This window comes from Plectropomus leopardus, chromosome 8 (genome assembly GCF_026936395.1).
Source record: "Plectropomus leopardus strain MGB_pleo_1.0 chromosome 8, ASM2693639v1, whole genome shotgun sequence".
NCBI classification, from domain to species: Eukaryota; Metazoa; Chordata; class Actinopteri; order Perciformes; family Serranidae; genus Plectropomus; species Plectropomus leopardus.
The window spans coordinates 26,782,511-26,806,792 of NC_142183.1; the positions used below are offsets into that span (position 1 = coordinate 26,782,511).

A 24,282-nucleotide genomic window follows, 5' to 3' on the forward strand; every position below is an offset into this window, starting at 1 on the left:
AAAAAAAACATACAAGAAAGCTGAAAATTAGCACAAAAAGAAAAGAAAGAAAAAAGAAAGAAACTAAAAAACAAACAGTAAACAAACAAAAAATGCAAGGAAATGACCTGGAAGAAAAGTTTTCAAAATTATAATATTCTGCAAAATAAATTTAAATATATACTAAAAATAATTAGAAATATTGTTCTCTTGGAAATTTTCCTCAGCTTTTTCAAACATAATTTCCTAAATCTATGTCGATCCAGGTTTCAAAGGGTTAAAAGACTAATGAAAGTAGAAACCTAATTGACCAAATTAAAAAAAATGAAACACTTCAAAACAAAGCTGTGCACGTTTTAATTGGATGAACAAATGAGAAAGGAGGCGATAAAAATGGAGCGTGGGGTTTGGTTAGTGATCTGCTGTGGTGTTTAGTCTCCTGGAGCGTCAAGGACAGGAGAGATAAATAACACAACATTGGCATTTTGGCGTCGGCAGTTTTTCTGTGATAGGCTCATCACTTACTCACCTCTGCTCCGTTGAAAGGAAAAAGATCTTGGCATCACAACTGAGTGTTGGCTAAACCTCTTCATCCAAACAGAGATTGCCCAATCACAGCTTAGCAACCGTAATTAGGCATGACAAGCCTGTCAAGCTTTGGCTTTCATTGCACATTGAAGCAGTGTAAATGGGGCTGCATCAACCTTTAAAGTCAGCATTTAAAGTGGAAATAGATTTTTTATTTATTTTTTTGCTTTAACTTATTATTATGAAGCAAATGTGCAGTGTAATTGCTATAGAATAATGACACCATCAGCATTTAGATTGGTTTTCTATAAGCCTTGCTTTTACGATGCAATTTCATTTACCACTGCCACAATCTCTCAGGAAAATGAAGGCTTTTTTTATAGGACAAAGGAAGTGCGTCAACGATTGTGCATCCGAAACAAGAAGCTGATAGCACTTTTGTTTAGCTATCCTGAGTTAACAAAGACTAAAAGTGAAATTTCTTTGCAGTTACTATCCCCAGTATCAGATATGGCAAATGATTTAACAACCAAAGTAACTGTGGAAAACAGAAGGCAGTAGTATGGTGTTGTTGGTAGTTATTAGGGTCTAAGGAAAATCTAAAGTTATCCGGTAGTCTTTGCTTACTAGGCTACTACTAGGAAACACTAGGGGTAGCGGAAGTTGAGAAGTTTTCACTTGAAATAGTTTTTTTTTTTTTTCGTAACCTTTCCAAAACCAAAATCATAAGTGCAAAAAGGTAAGAAAAAATAAACATGTCAGGCTAACTAGCTTGCTTCCTACAGTAGAAAATGACTTTAGATTGTGGGGTTACAGGTTGTATTTTTAAAAAGTCCAGTTTCTGATGAGTACATCCTGTGTGGAAGCCAGTCATTGATGCTATTAGAGCAACATTAGCAACTCTGTCCTGTTAGCAGTTCAGCTCAGACTCCTTACCCAAGATACAGTAGTACAGTAGTTAGCATATGGTGTTCAACTGCGGTTCAGTTCTCAATCTAAAGGTATCTTTCTTTTACAACAGGAACATACATTTTACACAAATGTGCAATGAGCCAATTAGGGATTAGAGAGTAATCACCAAAACAAACAGGCAAACTTCCTAAGCAAAATGCAAATTCTCCTTAAAAATTGCATCATCACACAAGCTATGTGAGCACTTTAGCACAGCATGGGTGGATGACAGTCCCAAATAAGCCGTAGACAACAGTGGCTGTATCGGTAATTTGGATGGTGGAAGTTATTCGATTTTGTAAACTTACCCTTTGATGTTTGAAATTTAAAAATTAAAAGTTAAATGAATGAGCAAGCTTACAATTCTGCATTCTGCACTCCTGCATGCCATGCATGCAAATGTTTGATACAGGACTCAGTAAGTGTAAATGGTATATTTTTGTCAAAATATTAATAGAGATGTAGAATGCTGTGCTTTTGTCCCATGTGATTTGTTTAAGACCTGCAGAAATAAGAAAATCCAACTTTAATTTCTGCTTTTACAGTTATTGGCTATGAAAACAGTTGCTGGATTTGTTTTTTTTTTTTTTTAAAAACATGCCTTTTAAACCCACCAGCAGCATTTGGGGATCAGATAAATACAGAAGCAACTATTAAAAGTTGTTTGTCCCTCCCTTATTACAAACACAAAAAAACACACAAATTCCCTCCTCTGTGTTTAGAAAATTATTTGCCTCTCCGTTTTGCACCACCTCCCCCTTCCTTACACACAACAAACAGTCCCTTTCTGAACACTTGAACAGAGCCATTGTTCCACCTTTGCTTCTCCTGCTGTAATTTAAAATATCTGGCATGAAAAAGATCTTGTAAACTGCATATGTACCGTGCCAGCAAAGGAAGCTTGTCAGACAGCAACATTTTATGCAGGTAATTGTATCCTCAGAAATATCCACACATTTGTCATATTTGTATTGTTTTTCTTTTGATGTCACTCAAATGATTTATGACTTTTCAGCCAGATTTTATTTATTTCTTTCTTTTCTTCTGTTTCAGTAAATTGTTGTTTATAAGAAAGAAAAAGAAATAACGCGCACACATGTTAGAAACACACACACACATACACACACACAGACAGAGACAGTCCCCATCTATATGTGTAGGCTACGGCTGCTCCGTGTGACTGTTATTGATGGCCCGGTGTCTACAGCTAAGGTTATTGCATCAGTTCTCACCAGTTTACAGGAGCTGAGCCCAAGAACTTCTCCATACAGACGGCCACCATCAATCACCCACATCTGCTCCCTGCCTCCACATCGCCCCGCTTGTGCATCCAAACAATGGCATACACACACACACACACACCCCACACCTCTGCCTCTTTTGCCCTTTACACCCCCTCCTGCGTTCATCTCGTTCATCTCATACAGTACACAGATTCTCCTACGATAATGTCACTGACAGTTTCCTGAGGGCGACTTCTCACATGAACTGAATGTTGATGTAGTCTCCTTAGAGAACATTCGTAGTGACACAAGAGCTACCTCAAAAACGTTTCAGAGTGCAACAGTGAGACAAAAGAGTAACCTTTTCTCTTGGGGATGAACTCTGAATGACTCTTCAAATCTGCATGTATAATTAAAAAGCTGCTCACATCCAAAATATTTCCATTTGAGGGTCCACCGTGGCAGTAATAAGTGTTTCCCCCCGATGTCTGGTGTATTGGTGTCTCTCCTTCCCTTCAGTTTTTCCTCGCCTGGGGCTCGGCCGTGGGGCCCGCCTTGTGCTGGGGTCACCATTAATAACAAATGCCACCTTCTGTCATGACCTACAGCATCATTAGACACACACACATAACACAGTAACAAATGAGTATACTCCCGCGAAGTATACGCAGGGGAAAATGCTCACGGAGAAGGAGAGGAGTGAAAAATGTGTGAGGTCATGCATAGTGCCTGAACAGAGACCATGGAATGAGCCTCTTATCCGCTGTCCTAAGGCTATTAATTGGATGGTGCATGGCTTTGAATAAGTGCTGCACGCTCAGCCTTATTCTATGTGACTCCCCAGTACGCTGTGATGAAACACGCATTTGTTGTACAGTACAGCATGGAGCTTTATTCAGGCGAACTAGACAGCTGCCACCAGCAAAGATTACACCGCATTTACAGTCAAATGTCAGTCACACTGGTGACCAATGTGTGCATTTTATGTATAAATAAACCTGTTTTGGCACACACCTCTCTGTGATGTTCAAACGGCGCTGACCCTCGGTGCTCAGCTGACCTGTGATGCCTGCAGTCAGAGAATGACAGCAGTGCAGGCAGAGGAGAGATGCAGGCGTGGGAGAGGGGCTTGTGCACAGTTCAGCGCTGAGAGACTTCATTATTTGATGTTTGTTCGCTGGCGGTGGAGTTCCCGGAATATTGTAAAGTATTTAGATATTAGATCAAAGATCAAATCAGAGCTCTCAGGGGAGCACGGATGAGGAGGAAGAGGAGGGAAGCAAATGTACTACAATATACACAGCACATACAAACTGTTGACACGTAAAAGCTGTTATGTGTAGTTTATTTTTATTAAAGAGATGAATATTCATTTATTTGTTAATTCATGTTCTTCTCATTCTGTCAAGGCATTTTATAGTATTTTCATTTAATTGTTTGTTTTGTAATAACTATAATTTTTTGCCTTTTAAATGGTCAGCTCGGGTTGTGTCAGCCTGATTTGCCTTTATTTGTGGTTTATAATTATAATATTTAAGTGATTTTTTTTATTTAGTTGCTTCACTTCTACATTTGAACAGTAGCCGTGGTGGTTTGTGTTTGTTAGATAACATGTTTTCAAGGGAGTGAGTGTCTGGCCGAAGGCAAAAAAAAAAACTGTAAAAAAATAGCCCAGTGGAGAGGAGGGAAGGAAACAAGAGAAGAGAGGAAAGGAGTTGGGAGAGGAGAGGAGAGGAGAGGAGAGGAGAGGAGAGGAGAGGAGAGGAGAGAGGAGAGGAGAGGAGAGGAGAGGAGAGGAGAGGAAATGGCAGAGGAAATGGGACGATTTGAGAGAGAAGATGAGAAAACAAGATGGGAGAGGACAGTCAGAAATGGCAGAGGTGAAGGGAGGAAAGAAAGAAATGAGAGAGGAGATGGGAGAGGAGAGGAGGAAATGGGAAAGAATAGGAAAAAAGATGGGAGACTATAGAGAGGAGGGGGAAATGAGAAAAGAGAGGAAGGCAGAGGAGATGAAGGAAACAAGAGAGGAGAGAAAAGAAAATGGAAGAGAGGAAAGCAGAGGAGGACATAAGAGATGAGAGGAAAGGAGAAAAGAAACAAAAGGAAGAAAAGACAGGAAAGGAAAGGAAATGAGAAGAGAGGAGAAAACAGGAGAGGAGAGAAAAGGTGTTGGGAGAGCAGAGGAGACAAGAGAAGGAAATGAGCAAGGAGAGGAGATGAAAGAAATGAGAGAGGAGAAAACAAGCGAGGAGAGGAAAGGAAATGGAAGAGGGGAGGAGAGCAGGAAATTATATAGGCGAGGAGGAAATAAGAGGAAAGAGGAAAGGATAGCAGTAGCAGAGATGGAAAAGAGCAAGGCGAGGAGAGGGATTTTTTTTTATTCATTGTTGCTTCTAACGGACTTCAGAACCATCATTTTCTTGAGCTACCTTACTAAAGATACCTTTATTTAAGCAGAGTTGATAATCTGTTGATATCTGTTTACTGGTGAATTAAAACTGATCTTTGTTAAGTTACTCCTCCTGTATTATATTTAATGTGAAGTCTTTCGTCCCTTCTCTCTGATGTTTTGCGAACCTACTTTCTGTCTGTGCTGCACAAGGTCAAGTACTGTGCACTGTACCAGGTCTACTGCTGAGACACTGTCAAAACCTCTCTGTTACACACACACACACACACACATACACACACACAAAGCAACCGTCTTTTTTGTATCACAGGCGTTTTATTCTCTATATCTTCTCTGACCTTGTCTTCCAGATTGTTGAACAAGGCAAAAACGCAAAGAGCTACCACTACATCCTGGCTAACCTGGTAAGGAACTGCATTATATCGCTGCATTTTCATCTGCTTAGATTTCTTTCAAAGATGTCTTCGTACTTGTCTACATACTTTCATGCCTCAAATGAATGAATTTGCGCTGCCATTAAATGTGGCTTTTACCAGGATTCCAGTCTTTATTGCCAGTTTAATGGACTCGCGTGTGCCGAATAATTTAGCCTAAAACTATCTGGTTTTATGTGTTTTATGTTCTCTCATTCCATTTTCCTCTTCAGCTGCTTCATATATTCTTCTGCTACAGCGTCAATGACATGCAGACGTAACAGCAGCACAGTAGACTTGCAGTAAAGTACAGACGGGGGAATGTGTGACAGTCAGAAATCCGTGCAGACTCGCAGTGACAGAAAAAGGTCAGGCAGCCAATGTATGCAAGCTTACATCCATTAGCTCGCTTTGTCTGCTGCCATTTTCTCAGTGCAAATGGTACGTAGACCCCCTCAGTACCGTTCAGACTCACTAAATGCAACCAAATGAAGAGAAAATTGACATCAACCAAAGCTGTAGTAATAACGACATTAATATGCAGCTGCTGGCTTGAACAATTTCTCACTGCTGGAGTTTTAGATTGGCTCAATCTCTCTTGTCTGGCCTGTTTGCCAGATTTAATTTTAAATGATAAGGCTCGGACGGTAATAACAGCTGATACGCAAAGTGGCTGCAGTCATTTATAATGGGCCCATTAAAAGGTTTGTGCACAAAATTACTTTTTCTGTGTCCTTGCACCTTTTTAGAATTTTGCTAATTTACTTATGTGCATGTACGTCAGCAGCTCTGTGTGTGTGTGTTTGAAAAACAAAGTGTGATAGAGCGATAGAGAAAATAATTTCAGTGGTTAAAATGTGGATGAAATATCTGTCAGAAATAACCCCCTCCATGTCCGGTGTTGGTAAAGGCTAGTTTCTATAGTAACCTCTTCAGCTCACTGCGCTGCATTAGCTCATACATGGAGCAGAAAAAAGACACTAGTCTGTCTGCTCAGCTGAGAAATATGGACACCTGGCAACGCACACAGGTACACTGGGGAGAGGGCAATGAGAGGAGGGAGGGAGACTGAACACTACCTCTCTTTTTTTTGCTTGCATTTTTCTCTCGGAGCTTGAACTAGCCTTCATTTTTTGTGTCTGCCAGTCCTTTGACCCTGCCCTAAGCCAGGAGGACATGGAAAAAATCTGAACTCTATGCTAGTGAACTGCAGTGTGTGATAGCAATACCAATAGAGTACCTCATTTGATACCTTTATTTTCTGCTTCATTTGATACCCATTATATGCCACAGATGTGTAGTGAAGCCATATTTTTAAATGTTTTGATGGAATTAGCATGCTGAAGATCCAGCTTCATCAAATACATCACACTTGACTTCACTGCAGTACAGAGTTTATGGGTTGTAGCTGCTGTAGTAGAGGGCCAATTGCAAGTCACTTGAAATCAAAGAATGCTTATGATATTTGGCTGTGAGCAACCATACAAATAGTATTTTTTCTTCATCTGGGTAAAAAAAAGGATTGAACGGAAAAAATTTGATCCTACATGGGACTAGGTTATTTTGGTCGATACCTTAAAGTTGTCAAGTACCGATCCCCAGTCTCACTAAATAGGTCCTTTGTTTTTCCTGTTGGAAAGTTTGTTAATGAGGTAACTGACAGGAAGTAAACAAGGATATAAGCTGTTGCCCTAGCAACAGAATAGCTGTGAAACAGTCTATTAGTTTCATCCCAATACATTATATGGATTTTATGGACAACGGTACGATATTTGCTAAAATTACAATGTCTACCCCAATGCAGTTTTGATTTGACTGAATTCAGGGGCCTGTGATGAATATGAGAGGATTTCAGTAAATATCCTTATTGTCTTTTTCTTGTCTGTTTACCAGTATTTGCCTGGGCTAAGGCTGCTAGCGCTGTTTTAATGTTTAGGAATGAGGTGCGCTTGGATGGATGAGTATATGACATGAATATATGCATCAGTGTTCCTTTGTATCAATAATATTGGATTGTTGATAATTGAATTTATTCAATATATAAATTCATACTGATGTATCGTTACATACCAACTCTCTTTCTTCTTCTCTTTACTATCTTAGCTACTTTCCACCGCTGGTTAACAATCAGCAACTTCTTTTTTCTTCATTTGTCTTTACTGTATGGCTGTGAGGATCAGAAAGAGCAAACAAGTGAGAGTTTGAGATAGACACACGGCCGAAAGAGAGCCAAAGCTTCAACTGACATGAAACAAATAACATCGAGGCAGAGAAGAAAGACAAAGGATAAAATATTCTGTGAAGTCAGACAGATGCCTGGCGAGCAGGAGAAACACCAGAGACACCTTTTTTTTTTCATCAGTCGAAACTTTGCTCTTAAATCTTACACAAATCACAGACAAATCTTCTCTCCCCCTCTCTCGCTTGGTCTTTCCTCCTCCCCATTCCCACTCGTCTGCGTCGTCTTCTCCCAGCGCTGACAGGCAGCCTGCTGAGAGACCGAATCTGCCTCTCTGCCTTTCTCTCGCTCTGCTCTCTCCACATAATAGTCAGGGGAAAAAATACATGATACCATTACAGTAAATCGCTTCTTTCTCCATTCTGCTCTGCCCGAGGCATCCTTTGCATTGTTCACAGTAGCCTATAAGGTTTTGATCCTTCCATTGTTAACAGTAGCCTATGAGGACTCAGTCTATCAGAGATTAGCTCCGGACTGAACACAGACATGAAATGAGGTTTCTATTTTCTTTCTCACTTGTCTTGCCCCTCAGGAAAGACGGGGATGAAGTATGCTCAATGGGATAACCTCTCTAAGTGAAAAAGGAGGATTTGCCATTTTCATTATGATATTAACCCTTGCACTTTTGATGGTGGAGTTAAAAGCAATAGCTACAGTGTAATGCTTTTTGCAACATTACCCTCCCTCTAATGCCAGGTGCCCACTAGACCACTGGGTCCTTTAAGGTTTGTGACCCCCTGAAAGAAAGCAATGCTTTTCTCCTTGTTTTATTTGAAGTTTTAGAGTTAAAATTATCAGTTTACAAGAAATAAAAGGTCAAAGAACCAAAACAAAAATTATATGGTTCAGCATAGGGTTGGAGTGCTATATTGGTTTTTAGGTATACGATGATATGAAAGTTGACAATTATCATACCGTGTACATTTTCTTATCTACAATATTCAAAAAAATGCAACTTGACAGAAAATATCACCTTCATTGTAGTTATTTTCAAAAGGGAAACTTTATGCACACAGTTCCATTAAAAAGTTGGTGTCAAGTCTTAATCATAGCGATGAAACATTTGTTCAACACAGCCCTTCTGTTTTCATTCCCTTAAGGGTTCATTCTGACAGTTAATGATAATAATAATAATGCTGTAATATACCATCAAACCGCAATATTTTCTGAGACAGTTATCATAACATGAAAATCTCATACCGTTGCAAGCTTAGTGCAGCATAATCTCTACAAACAGATATCTAAATATGCATACAGTATCGATAGGCAACAGGACAACAGTTTGGTATCAGAAGCGTTTTTGTTTCCATTTGTAGTCTGTTTGTAGTCCACGTAGTATTGACCTGTCATGTTTGAGTGGACTTCTGGTTGCCTGCAAGTAAACAGTCCATTTGGAGAGTAAAAGAAGCAGACCGCATTCGCTGAAATGCAATCTCAGAACCCGTTGGCTATTTAGCTTTTCAATCAGATTTTTTTTTCTAATTCACCTGCAATCCTTACAGAAACATGTTTATAGAGATTGGAAATGTCTGCACCCATCTAAAGTTGTTATTGATCTGTAAACAATCACTGGCACACACAAGCGTAAGTCTTGGACTGGATATCAGCTAGCTATACCAGAACCCCAAAAAAGTTTTTGGTCAGAAGATAGGTGTTGGCTTCTGAGATTGGGTGCAGTGTAAATATGCTTTTTTTCTGATTTTCTCCCTTGTGATTACCATCCTCCAGCCGGTCACAACCGGCTGGAGGATGTCAGGATAAATCCGAGGGGCTCACAGGATGATTACATAGATAAGAGGGAAACAAATTTCTGTCTCACTAAATTTGTTTTTCGGACTGTTTTACTTTTTTTTGTAAACTGCTGGATACTTTGACCTCTTCAGATCTTTGAAAATCCCTCAAAAGGAATAATCTTAAAGAAATAATCACTCTGTTGACTTTTGAAGTGCTCACAGCTGAAGTTCAGCTTGAGGCATAACCTGTGACAAAGGGCTGCAAGTTGCTATTGATTTGTTCGAAGAGGTCACAGGCCAAAAAGTTTCGATGTGATCTAGTGATCCCTCAGATTTGGGATTGTCACTGCAGCCAGCAACCAAAAAAGAAATCATGGTCACGTATTGCAAGATGTTGTCGGTGTCGAGTAGCCCTCAATCTGCTTTAAATGGAATCTCTCTCTGTCCTTTTTCTTCTTGTGGCAAGTGTATTTCAATGTCCACTGCCATGAATTTTAGTAAATTCTGCCTTGTGTGCAATCAGTGTAATCATGCATTGTGCACTTGAATGAAGTCCTAATTTTATTAATAATTACATATCATTTCCTACACTGTATGTCTCAGTTCAGCTCTTTGCCTGTCCACCTCTTGTCTCAGGGTTTCCTTGACATCGACCTGACAGACTTGAGGAAAGGTGGGGCGAACATCACTGGCTTTCAGCTCGTCAACAACTCTGAGCCCAGCGTCAGCCGTGTCGTCCAGCAGTGGATGGAGTTTGACAACAAAGACTCCAAAGTGCCCAAGAGTGGACTCAAAGTACTACTGCTTTACTCTCTGAACTGTCCTTTTATTTTCTATCTTTGAAGCGTTATTAAAAGAAGTAATAAAGCAGCACAGGATATGCTAAGATGTCACATTTAAAGTAATGTAAAAATAAATCTGGATTTTTCTAAAAGTTGGATTTTCTGTGTGAGGTCACGGTTACATAAGAAAGTTGTCATTTCCCTGTCAGTCAGTTAGTTTGTTTTGACTGTCAGCGGCATATTGCAAAAAGCCATGAAATGGTTTCTAATAAATCTTGTGCACTGATAACCCCTGATCCTTTCTGAGTTAGGTGATTCAGATGTGGGATCTCTGCTATAAAATGATTATTGATTTTTAGCCATAACAGCTGTCCAGCCAGCTGAGATAAAGGATTTTTTTACAGGGTCAAGAAACAAACGGAAAACTTAAGCAATAGAAATGATGTCTTAGTGTAAACACAAAGCTGGAGAACTTCAGAATTCAATGAACTTTTTTCCATTGTTTTCCTCAACCAAGACCTTCATTAGTTTTTATCTCTGTGTGTGCTTCTGTTTGAACTACCTGCTCTCTCTTTACAGTACACAGGCGCTCTAACATATGACGGAGTGAAAGTCATGTCCACGGCCTTCCAGAATTTAAGGAGACAGAGGATAGACATCTCTCGCAGGGGCAATGCTGGAGAGTGCCTTGCCAACCCACCAGCTCCCTGGGGACAGGGCATAGACATCCAGAGAGCCCTGCAGCAGGTCTGTGCGCACACATAAATGCACGACAGTGTGTGCACACACATACACACACACACACACACACACACTCATGCAAATTCTTGAGTGACACATTGGCTAACAGCTCCTGAGTTGGGGCTGGCTGAACAAATTAGGTCTCATTCTGTCGTGTAAAGTTCACATTAAGTCGTAGGAGAGCTTCCCAGTATCAAATGTGACATCATGGCTCGTAAACAAAACCTGCAGGCAATAACACTCAGCCGTGATCATCATGGAATATGACATCAGCAATTGAGTTTAGAAATGTAATATTTGGAGATGGAAATAGAAATGCTGTACTGGCCTTTAGACTTCACACACTGTCTTGTGGGGACACTCATGCATGTAAAACCAAATATATCAAGGAACAACGACAATTATTTTATTATATCTGATTTTTTTTTTAAGTGACTTTGCAGGAATACAGTTAACATTTAAAAACACAATTTAAAATCAAATATGTAATTTATGTACCCGGGAACACCATTTACACAAAATATGGAGGTTTAATTAATGCACTATGTTTGTGAGGGTTATGTGTAATTGCATGTGAGTGTTTGTGTGTGTGTGTGTGTGTGTGTGTGTGTGTGTGTTCGTGTGTGTTTGTCCGTGTGTGCAGCTCGAGGGTCTGTCTGCTGAGTGGCTGTGCAGAGGCCTGCTCAGTGTCAATCTAGCCATCTGCCTGCGGACGGACTGGAGATTCGAGCCGTGTTCGCTCAATTAACTCCATCACACAGCCAAGACAAACACACTGCACTGTACACATGCAAGCACACCGTCTGTCATTCATTTTCCGTAGGGACGCAGCTCTGTGGACTTTCACAAATGAATACTTATACAAACACGCGCATGCTATGCTTAACATGCATCGCGTGTAAGCGCAACATACAAATGCTGGCTGCTAGCGCATACATTATGAAAATGGACTATATGAATATCATGCTTCACGGCATCCATTATTTACCCATCTGTCTGTGCCTGTGAATTACTTATTCAATATCTGTGACTCCATTATAGGTCCGCATAGATGGATTGACTGGTCACATTCAGTTCAATGAGAAAGGCCGCAGAACCAACTACACTGTTAGCGTCATGGAATTAGCCCCTTCTGGACCAAAGAAGGTAAGTCTGTTGCCTGTGGCACCAAATTAAAATATTTATATTTGCTCAAGGACTCTTTTTAATCACTTTCCCTGCTCACTTTACACAATATTCAATAAATCCAACAAACTCATATTTATCAGACTAATAAGAATTATGCTTAAGAATGCTCTGAAGAGACATCTTAAGAATAAAAACACTCACACACACACAGTGACTGAAAATGCATGCATTTTTCAGGAGATTTACTCCTTTTTTTCATTGAAGTGGAAGAGTAACATATTAGACCAATTTCATGTTTAATCCCATATATGCTTTGAGCATGAAATGTCAACCAGAAACGTGGATTTATTATACTTCCATTTAGAAAACTTTACATTTTGATGCTTTTTCTGCAAAAGTATGTGCATTTTAGATTTCCTAAAAAGTTTTTTGTGTGAAATCCTAAATATCTCCAGTTGCAAAAGTGTGAAATTAGCTATATGTTATATTCTTATAAGATACTGTGAAAATACACTGAACAAATTTGACTGGACTCACAACCAATCCAGAGTAGCACATGCTGTGTTGTTTACTTTGGAGATAAGAGTAGACATGGCAGACCCTTTTAACCCTTCTCCTAAAAAGACGAAAACTGCCCCAATATGGCAACATTTTGGATTTGAAATTTTGACCATCCCAAGGAACACCTGTATAATAATGTTGCTTTTTATCAGCATTTTGATATGTCACACCTGTCGGGTAGATAAAGTATCTTGGAAAAGTAGAAGTGCTGCCCAACACAGATTTTGAGAAAAATTTGAGAGAGATATACATATATATATATATGTGTGTGTGTGTGTGTGTGTGTGTGTGTGTGTGTGTGTGTGTGTGTGTGTGTGTGTGAAATATGGGAGCAAAAATGAAAGCTTTACATTAAATGTATGCTCAGTATATATAAATGCGGTTGAAATAACGGGAAACTGTGAGAAATAGAAACAGAAAAAAAACAAAGTGAAAAAAATAAGGCTGCTGGTGGACAACATACATCAGAGAAATCTTATAATAACAACAATTTGCAAGTGTTCAAAGTGAGGACACATGGAAAGTGACAGTTTCAGCTTTATTTGTGTTGTTAGCACCCCTGTCAAATATCAACATCCTAACAAATGTTACAGTCAAATGCCCAATTCTGAATTATTTTTTTCTACAGTTGCTCCAAAACATATCTCAGAGGGTGTGTGCTCACCTCTGAATTAAATGTCAGCACAAATGAGAAAAGTAGTGTTTTTTCTAAATGTGACTGCAAGTAAAAGGATTTTTTCCCCCCCAAACTGTCACTTTTAGCATTTTTGACATGTACTCTTGTTTTAGGTTGGTTACTGGAATGAAGATGAAAAGTATGTGACTACTGCCAGCTTCATGAGGGGCAGCAACGATACTTACGGTCTGCAGAACAGGACTTACATAGTCACCACTATCTTGGTAAGTAAAAAAGAAAGGTTGATTTTGGAAAAGGAGGGGCCAGTGAAATAGATGCGACTGAGACAGAGAAAGGGAGGTGTAACATTTTCTCATTTTCTTTTATGATAGAGTTTTCAAAAGTTCAGGCCCCAGATAGAATTCAGCCGACATCTGTGATTGTATCTCCCTCCCTTCCTTCACTTACCAACTGTATCCTGCTAACTGTCTGACTCGTGCATGCTCAGAATCACAACTGCTATCATTTAATTTGGCAAGTACATTACAGTATTTTATCTTGGGGAACCTGACTTACCATCTCGGAGAGTTCCACTGTACATATTTACGATTCATTCAAAAGACAGCACAAGGACACAACCTCAATTTAATGTTGTAAGGTGTAATGTTAGGCGACACAAACAAAATAAAAACTGGCCCATAGTGCATTTATGTTTAAGGCTGTAGTTAGAAGACTGATTTGAAGTGTCAGTGTTTTCATCATTTCTATCTCTTACTGTGCTCTTTATTTGGCTCCGCTTACCTCATCAGGCTATTCAACACAGCATGATCATGTTGTTTAATGTCCTGGCCTACATTCCTGAGACGGAGCTGCCAGGGTCTGTGAATGAGGTTGGATTTGAGAACACGGCAGCAAAGATTCAATCTGACCAGTTCTCTTGGCAGCTAGGTTATCATGACATTTTCTCCAAAGAAATGGAAAGCAACATGGCTGGCAATACCTGGCTCATATATAATAGGCTATAATAAATATTGTAGTATATATTTGCAGGCACAGGATGTTCTCGGTGTCTGCATCTCTTTGAAAATTTAATATCAAAGAATTTTCAGTGTCTGTGGATGCCCGAAGCCCAGCGCTGGTTATTCTGTTACTCCTGGTATTGTTTTTGAAGTGGAAATGTCTTTTATCTACGAATCACTGCCACCATGTTATTTTGTCGGACTTGAAGCAGATACAGTTATCCAATGCATGGATAAAACACTCGATGATTTTCAGAATGCTGCTGCAGACTTAAGGTCTAGCAGGGCAAAATGTGTGCAGCTGATCTCCGCCGTAAGGGTTAATGGGGTATTTCAAGTACAGTACGTGCTTCCCTTAAGAGAAACTCGCCGCTCACCAGATAAAGGCTTGATGGAGGTGATAGAGCTGGGAGACAATGTAGAGTAATGGAAAATAACACTCCAATCTGTGCTATCTTTTTGTAGAGGCGAGCTTTCAGTCAGGGTGTATCAGCAGAAAATGCTGAACACAACACATGGCGACACTACCAATGACAATCATCTGGTAGTGCTGCATTCATGTCATATACAGATCATAAATAAAAGCACCCGAGTGGGAGAAACTGTTCACATCAGCCTCTCAGTTCTTAATTAAGATATGGAGAATTTCTGATGGCAACTATATTTCCCACTTGGGGGGAAAGAATTGCTTAAGTGTCCACAAGTTGGAGCTTAAATGACTGCAATAGTGAATCGCTTAATTTAAATAAACCCCAGCAATAACACTATTCATTCAAATAATTATGAAGGAGCTACGTAGTACACACAATTTGTTTATAGCTGATTTAACTGGATAAAAATAATGGAAATGGTTGAAATAGGTAGCTTAAAGTAATGACTAAATGGCCAAAACAGATAGCTAAAAGTTAAAGACTAATGGCCAATAAAGAGCTAAAAGTAATGGCTAAAATGGTTGATACAGATAGTGAAAATGTTAGAAAAAAAACACTTTTACATAGTTAATAAACAACATCCATTTGGAAAATACTAATGCTAAAAGTAATATCTAAATAGTTAAAATATTAAGATGAAAATAATTGATTAATGGATGAAATAGATTGCAAAAAATAATGGATAAGATAAGTGATTTAAATAGTTAGCTAAAAGTAATGGTTTTATGGTCAAAATAGATAGCTAAAAGTAATGTATAAATAGTTTGAGGAGCTAGGAGCCTATATGAATAATGAATAAATGGTTAAAAATATTGCTTCTGCTGTCATTAACATTAACAATGATAGTTCAATTTTATATATATATATATATATATATATATATACATACATATATATATATATAAAGTAACAATATCAGCGTTTATATGATAAATAAATGACCGTCAGTTTAAAATAAATTCAAAATGAGCACATTTGTAAATGACAATGTTGATTATGGGGTACTTAAGTTTATCTGACAGGACTCTGTCAATAAACTGGAAAACAAAGGCTTGGAGCTCATGTAGCGCATTGGACATACATGTAAAACCTAACATATAGTCAACTGCCATCTCATAAAGAAACATGAAGATCCTCATTTAAACCCGAAGGTTGCAGTCTCCCAAGAGAACAGACCTAAAATAAGTCTCTCTGACATAATCTCCTATCAGTGTCCCCTTTTCTTGGAAGATAAATTGGTTCTCTGTCTTGGAACCTAAGAGAAGAGATAAGGTGTGAACAGTTATTGGGCTGCAGGGTAGCAGTAGAGTTTTACAACATATAACTTTTGTGCTCGCTGATTCGTTTGCTTGAGGGAGTGTGTTGTTTTGCCAATGTGAGGGTTTCACTTTGTTCTTTCCCACAATCCCTACCGTCCCAGCCGGTGAACACGCACCAGGCCGGGGTTAACAGGAGATCTGGAGGAGTGAAGCAGAGCATGTTAAATGGGGAACTGGAGATTGGTGTCTTCCCAATCGTGGCTTTATGCTAAAACCAGGCCACGAGTGGAATTTTAAGATTAAGTGTTGGCATGTTAGGTGTTAGTTATTAATGGCATACTCATTGTGAGCGGCTACTGGTATTAACCCTTTGAAACCTTCACCAATTCAGCGGGACATGGTAGCATGAAAGAGCAAATTATGTAATTTTCTAAATTCCCTCAAGGTCTGTTTAAATTGTACTCAAAGGAATAAAATAGGTTTATTTATGTATTTTTACCTATGGCAAAACATACTCATTCCAATGCATTTTGCGCTATCTCGTATTCTTTTGTGTGTTTGTGCGTAATGTTTGTTTGAAATGTGTGCATGTGTCTCTGTCTCATTTTTAACATGGCTGAGTGACAGCGGATCTCAGTGGAAATGTCTGAGGTCAATGAGACTGAGTCCTCCAGGACCTTCTGTATGCCATGTCATGCCTCCACATGTACACATGCCTGTTTTCAAGTTTGAGCCTGTCTGTGTGTGTACTCGTGTGTGTATCTGTCTGACTCCAAGTGCATACCCTGTCAGAGCGCTGCACGCCAGACCTTTCTCACCACTGTATCCCTGGGGTGCCGTTTCTCTACCAGTGGGCCTTGGGTTTCCATGTGTAACAATGATTACCTTCACCTCAACCATAAAGAGCAGGAGAACCCAGATAACTGTAACACACAGAGGAACCCCCCACCCCCACGCCCCCAATCTCTAGACCCTGATGAAATATGATGGCAGGATTTGCTCCACTCAGCACAGCCTTAGCTAAAAGAAGGCATACATAACAGCTTGTGGGAATTGAGGGCCATAAAGTGCTGGTGGACAGTTCAGAGTTGTCTGGAAGTCTATATGAAATATATTTTTCTCAATGTAAAGATGGGCGCCAGGTGTCATGTCAGCTGTAATTTCTTAGGACATCCAATCAGTGTGAGATGTACAAATGTGGGTAGGATATAACAAGAATAACATCCTGGCCCTGGAGCAGAGGTCAGCGGTGTCTGCTTCACCATACACATGGCTCAAATATACACACACACACACACACACACACACACACAAACACAGACACACACGGGTACTTCATCTCAGATCCGATGTCTCCTCAGCTTTAATAACCCTGTCCAATTCCTTTGCTTCCTCACAAGCAGCTCTATGTTATCAGCACACCTTTCAGTGTGGCAAACGCTGTCGTAATGATGATACTTATGCACCTTTTGTGTTTGAATTACACACCATACCTTCAAGGAACAAAGCCAAAATAATACCTTGTAATTTCATATAATTATCTTTCGTTCAAGCCTTTCAGAGTAACAATTATATTTTTGGCCCATTAAGATTTTTTTGTTGCTTCCAAAGCTTCAGCTATGAACAAGAGGTAAAAAGATTAATGATGAATTGTGCCAAAGCATAAAATGCATCCATATTCCCTTTGCAATATTTTTAATAGTCATATAAAACTTAACTACATGTTTAAGCTTTATTATCATCCATAATGCTGTCTCTGATTAAATTAGCTTAACAAATTGTTCTGCTGTAAAAGTAATGTTACTTACAGTTACAACAGCTTGTGACAAGAAATGATGCGTATCTGTGCACATTTTGTTTTCACATCAGCAAAATTTTAATTATTTCAGAAACTGTTGAGTAATTTCCTGCAAGTTGTTTTTGACACTGTGGTGTAACTGAATTAAAATTGCCCTGCGTCCGACAGGAGTCTCCATATGTGATGCTGAAGAAGAACCACGAGCAGCTGTCGGGAAATGACAAGTACGAGGGTTACATCGTGGAGCTGGCTGCAGAAATAGCTAAACATGTGGGCTACCAGTACAAACTGAAGATTGTTTCAGATGGCAAATATGGAGCCAGAGATCCGGAAACCAAGATGTGGAACGGCATGGTGGGAGAACTGGTGTATGGGGTGAGTGGAGTTTTACGTTGGATCATTCTCCATCTAAAGCTGAAAAAGTAACATAAACTACTGAAAAACTAATGTTGTTTAGTCTTAAAGAGCATTTTGCTATCTTTGAAAGATGGTCTTTCCTTAAAACCATGAAGTAATGAAGTAAAAAGACTTAAATACTTTTAAAACTGACGCTACATTACCAGAAAAGGAAGCCAAGGAAAAGGACTGTGGCATTTGTTTTTTGCTTAAGAGGTAGAAAACTACAAGAATGCACTGTACCGCAGCAGACCAATAAATGCTCCCACTGGTGCGTAACCTTAAGCACCTATCTGTTTGACATAATGGCAGCTGGCTGGTAACAAATGATGTCATATTACAGTTAAACGGTAAGAAAAATTGTAGGCAATAAAGTGGCAATGCAGTAACAGAATCTTGATTTATAATTGATTCAGCGCTCCCTAGTTTTACTGTTTTAATCAGTTTGGTCTGAATTTGAGAGAGAAAGACAGAGAGACAGCGGGATGGGTTTGTCTCTAAATACACTTTTATACTCTTTATATCCATGGTGACTGTATGGATGGTGCTGCAATACGAAAATCCAGAAGTAAAGCCCGTAGATTGAGAAACAGCCTGAGAGCCAGCGAAACTGTGCTGAATGGTGCATGGGTGGTGTCACTGTTATAACTGTTATGATACAAAGCTGGTTAATAATCAGCAAGTATCCCTTTAACATGCTGATGTGCACATTGCCAAAACCAATTAATTAAAGCAACCTTTCTAACTGTTTTTTAATAGTCTGCTTGCTTTGTTGTAGTAATGAAAGACAGAAAATTTAAGAGATTCTAGAGCACTGTCAATCTGTCCAACTCCACTGGATCAGCACTTTCAATCTGCACACTGCAAAGTTTATCTTGAAAAAAAAACATGTTAAATGAATAATTTATGAATATGCAATGTTTTTGTATCTGGTAGAAAAAAAAATGTGTTTATTTATTGATGCTAAACAGCTATTCAATACAAAATGATTTTTGCAGTGCCACTTCAATGAAATACCACCTGTCACAGGGCACAAGACACTGCACAAGAGCCTGGAAATTGGGCCTTTTTTTAAAAAAAAAAAAAAGCCTATTACCAATGCTTTATTTATTTCAGATAGAATTTTCTGATTTCCCATGGGCCCCCCCTGACTGGTTCTTGGTCCCCCCCTGTGCCACCTCATTTGCAAAATCCTGGCATTGCCACTGATAGTTAGATTTATTGCTTTTGTTTTGACAAAGAAAATCCCGTGTTTTATTTCGTTAATAAACATATATCGTAGAACCTAAAATAAATGCAGTGTGCTTTTGTTTACATGGCTGCCTGCCTCTGTGTCCCTCTCACAGAAAGCAGACGTGGCCGTGGCACCTCTCACCATCACCCTGGTTCGTGAAGAAGTGATTGACTTCTCCAAGCCCTTCATGTCCCTGGGTATCTCTATTATGATCAAGAAACCCACCAAATCCAAACCTGGCGTGTTTTCATTCCTGGACCCACTGGCTTATGAAATCTGGATGTGCATTGTGTTTGCCTACATTGGCGTCAGTGTCGTCCTGTTCCTTGTCAGTCGATTCAGCCCATATGAATGGCACGCTGAGGACTACGAGGAGGGCGCAGAGCCGCAGACTCCCGACCAAGCATCCGCCTCCAATGGGGTGCAGCAGGGTCAGACACCGACGCAACAGAACACCAACCAGCAGAGTCCCGAGCAGACCAATGAGTTTGGCATCTTCAACTCCCTCTGGTTCTCACTGGGGGCCTTTATGCAGCAGGGCTGCGATATCTCACCACGGTAAGAGAGTCAGGCTACAAAATTTTGATGTATTGCATCCACAGTGCTTTGAGTTTCTGCTTTTGTTTGTTGGTACACAAAGAGACACTAAGCGCCACCTACGTACAATATATTTCTGTCTGCCACACCGACGCTTCAGCATTGTGTGTTGCTTTCTTGTGCAACTCAGTTGGGCTTTGTTTATTGAGATTTTGTTCTTTGCCAGTCACTTGTCATACAGAGCAGCGATAAAAGTTTGATGAGGAGCAGCATAGGGAGTTTATGATGTGGTCATGTTGCAGAGTGTTGTGTTTTCATTCTCCTGTTTCCAGATACTTCCTTTGGTGATATAAACATGCCATGAACTTCTAGTACTATAAAAACTTGTTGTTGTTAGCTCCCTCCAATGTTTTTTTAAATCCATCTCTATCAGGCTGCTGGTCTGTGTATCGATTAGTCAATCTGTGGGTGAAGGTAAATATTAGAGCCTTTAAAGATTGTTATGAAGGATCCTGGCATGAGTATTGAGTGGTATGTGTCGGCTTCCTCTTGAGTGCTCTCATGAGCTGTGGTATGAAACCATTCTCAAAAGGTCACCAATTAAAAATCTCATTAAGTGTCTGAAATTAGAGACACTGAGGTCGACTTTCTGAGCTTTCCAGAGGGAGTAGCAGGAGGAGATGAGAAGATAATGTCAGTATTATCACTGTTAGCTCTGAACCAGCAGAGACAGGTTAGGTCATAGAGACACACAGAGCTTCTTGTCTCTTTAAACATTAAGCTGTATACATTATGTATATGTGTGGTTTGATGGTGAATGTATGCATAATACATCTGTTCTGAAGTAACTATACTGTGAGGATGGAAAGGCTGATGCTGTTGCTTTGAAGAATAATTGTAAGTGTGCTTGGATGATCTGCTATTCTTGCCCAGGCTTTCAGATTTCTGTGTCTAAGATTTCTGCCTCCACCCAACACAATGAAGGTGAATGAAGTTTAGTTTATGGTGCTTACAGAGTTGATATTTTAAGGGGGCAGACTGTGTGATGCTCGTTTTAAGGGTAATAGTTGTTATTTGGGTTTCTACTAGAACATTTTACATACTTTAATGTTAAAAAAAAAACACTTATTTTCCACAAACTGTCTGTCCTGGAAAGTCTTTTTTAAGCCACCCTACTGAAAAAGCTCAGTCTACACTGATTGGTCAGTGTTTGTGGGTCTTCTGTGTTACGGTGTCTCTGTCCTTCATTGCAACAGGAGAATGACAGTAACTGAGTCTAGCGGCTCTTCCTACTGTAAAAAATCTCCAATCAAAGCTTCTAAACACAACCGGATATGAACCGGCCATAGCCTGTATAAATGGATGTAGCTACTGTGACATCACGCTTTGATTTGTGGACTGCTGTTTTAAAGCTAGGAGTTTGGCATTTCAGCATTGCCATCATGTTTTTTTGGGGGGGGTTTTCGAGCCAGAAGTGACCATATTTAGATGGGAGATTGGAGCTATGGATGAGTGAGGAGTGGATATGATTCATAGACTCTAGCGATGTCTTGCAGACAGCCTCTCACTCAAGCGGCCCCACCCTTGTATATACGTAACTTTGGGCCTCAATAGAATGTAAACCAATGAACTATAAAGAAAATTCACCCTAACACAGTTGTCATGAATGTTGAAATTAGCTCTTGAGACCAAAACCATTTTTGTACCAGGCTGCAGACATGTGTATTTCTGCTATAAAGTAGAGTATATCAGCATGTGGGGGGGCTGACTCTGTTTTGGAGTCAGCCTCAAGTGGCCATTCAAGGAACTGCAGTTTTTGACAACTCTGCATTGGCTTCATTTTTTTAACCTTGGCAGAGGCCACTTTGTTCCATAGGATCTGAAATGGAGAAAAACAGTACATCAGCAACCGAGATTGCATGTTTCCCTCACATCAGCATATAATCCAACGTATTCAGATATACGTAATGGTTTTTATGAAATGTTATTAAAATGTGCAAATGGCGGTTTGCGTGATATCTTAACAAATTAATTACATGAAATGTTACATACTTAATGTAAAGTTACATAGTTTACATATAGAGAAAAAAAATAAGCCAACCTTAAAATGACTCAGAGTTCACCGGGTTGGGTTCACATGGTTCCAAACACCTGTTTCTTAGGTTAAGTCTTGTGTTTGTGACCCATCCACCACCTCAATCTGCCTCTTTATGTGGACTGCTTCCTTCCTGCTTAACCCCTGTCAGTGAACTGGTCATGTGATTCCGACCTTGCCAAATACATGCCTGTGTAGCTACATGTAGCAGTGTAGGTAACATTGACATTTGTATATGTTTATATAGTCTATATCACAGGAAATAAGGAAGAAACATAATAATTTACCTTTAATGAGGGAAATGTTGAATTCTCTTTTTATGATTTCTTAATAATGTGAGCACAAAACACAGTATTTTATTCACCACCATTGTATTGAGAAGAATTGATAGCATGAGAAAATAAAACCAAATCTGTCTTGCATGGCTGGACACCACTAGAGGCAGGTTAAAAAACATATTTTCTTGAATTGTCTGTGAACTGACTTTGCATTATCCCAGTTGATCAGTGACCGACAACCGGAGACATACTGTGTTGCAAGGCTCCTCGGTCTGCATGTGAGCAGCAGTGCTCAGTCAACCTTCCCTGATTGAGCAGCTGAAGGTTAAAGAAATTACAGAAATGTGTAGCAGTCCATATATCTCGGCTATCTTCTTGTGACATTTACAAAATGTATTTTCACTTTACGCTTACCTTACGCAAATATCAAAACGGAGAAAATCTCTGCACCTTCAGGCATGCATGCTGCAGGTGCTCAGCAGTTACATGATGTAGGTACCGCATCCCCTCTCCCACGGGCCCTCACCTGACATTTACCATTTCCTGCCTGGAGACTCTGCTGTGCCTCTTGCAGGATAAGGCCTATTGTCCAAGCGTTCTTCTCTTACAGCCAGAAAATGCATCTTCAATAACTATTGATTTCCTTGTAAGCCTTACAGAGAGAGAGAATGTCACCATGCTCCTGCAAATTGTCCGTTCCCTGTGGTCTCTTTGTATGCACACACACAGTTTTTTTTGTGTGTGTACATTTATGTGTATGTCTCTGTATGTGTGTTTGACCAGACATGGGTTCACACATATTTGCACAGTATTTGCATTTATTTTGCTCGGGGGGGGAAAGCAATCTGTGCTGATGCAAGACGTTTCACCGACTGTTTAAGAGGACAAAAGAGATTGTTTCTTCACTTGCGGCTATTGTGCTCTTGCCACCTTTGACTGCAAATTATCCAGATATAAGACATGTTGCATTTCATCTCCAGTTGTAAAAACTGAAACAAGACTGTTTGCCAAAAGTCCCATTTTTCTACTAAATGAAATGGAATTGTAGCTTTCAGTTTTATTTGAGAGTGGCAGCTTTAAGTGCTTGTATCCTCCAAGGACTCGAGTCAAATGTCTTCTGTTTCTCACAATGTCCTTCCAAGGTGACTCTCACTGTCCCTTTTTGTGTTTCTGATGACACAGAAACTGTCTGGGAGTCAGTATGACCTCATAAAAAACACCACAAGTCGGTTATAGTGTGCAGCAGTCCGCGGTGTTACAATCAGCATGGTAGCGTCTGCTCTGTGTCTTAAAAACCAACACAGTGAATGTTTCACCCCACTGAATGCTGCCCTGAAGGAAACATCTTCCCCTTGAATATTTGGGTGACCTAGTTGCTCTACTTAGCACAGCCTGTATTCACACACAGAGGTGCATGTTGATGTGTCTCCTAAAGCGTTAAGAGCTCCTGCTCGATTTTAAAAGGACACGTGTTTTGTCAGATGAAAGCAGTAGTATTCGTAACCTCACATATCCTGTTGTCAGAGTTTCACATGAACACTCTGTACTATTGCCTTTGGGCTATTGGGATTTGAGAGAATGAGTTTTTTATCCAGAGAGACTTTTGTGAGAACACTTCTGTTCTTGTATGTGAGGGTGTGCCAATTTCTTTAGATTTTCTTTTTTTTTTTTTTTGTTCTAAGCTCATTTACAACCTGCGTTTATGCACTTTATTTTAATATATTTCCAGGTATGTGATGCAACTTATATTATTGTATAATATTGTATTGTATGTTTGATTTTTTTTAAATCTAGTTCTATGTAAAAGTTTTGGTGATTTCCTTTAACCTTGTCCTCAAATCACTTTATTGTTATTTTACTGTGAAGTTTAAGAAAGAAACACTCAACGGCAACAAATATGACCGTTACAGCAGACTCTGTGAGAAATAGCA

At 39.6% G+C, this 24,282-nt stretch overlaps 1 protein-coding gene across 6 annotated transcripts in view; it reads left to right on the forward strand.

Annotated features, from left to right (window-relative positions):
* gria1a (glutamate receptor, ionotropic, AMPA 1a) overlaps positions 1-24,282 on the forward strand; it is a 96,779-nt gene that overhangs the window by 28,541 nt on the left and 43,956 nt on the right. For all 6 annotated transcript variants that reach the window (XR_015777298.1, XM_088081287.1, XM_088081286.1 and 3 more), the window contains exons 5-11: positions 5,442-5,495; positions 10,113-10,271; positions 10,838-11,005; positions 12,041-12,145; positions 13,478-13,588; positions 17,980-18,186; positions 19,554-19,999. Coding sequence is in view for 5 of the 6 variants with exons in the window: in XM_088081287.1 (XP_087937413.1) it covers positions 5,442-5,495; positions 10,113-10,271; positions 10,838-11,005; positions 12,041-12,145; positions 13,478-13,588; positions 17,980-18,186; positions 19,554-19,999 (1,250 nt within the window). In the remaining variant the exon portion in view is untranslated. The remainder of the gene's footprint in view (positions 1-5,441; positions 5,496-10,112; positions 10,272-10,837; positions 11,006-12,040; positions 12,146-13,477; positions 13,589-17,979; positions 18,187-19,553; positions 20,000-24,282) is intronic.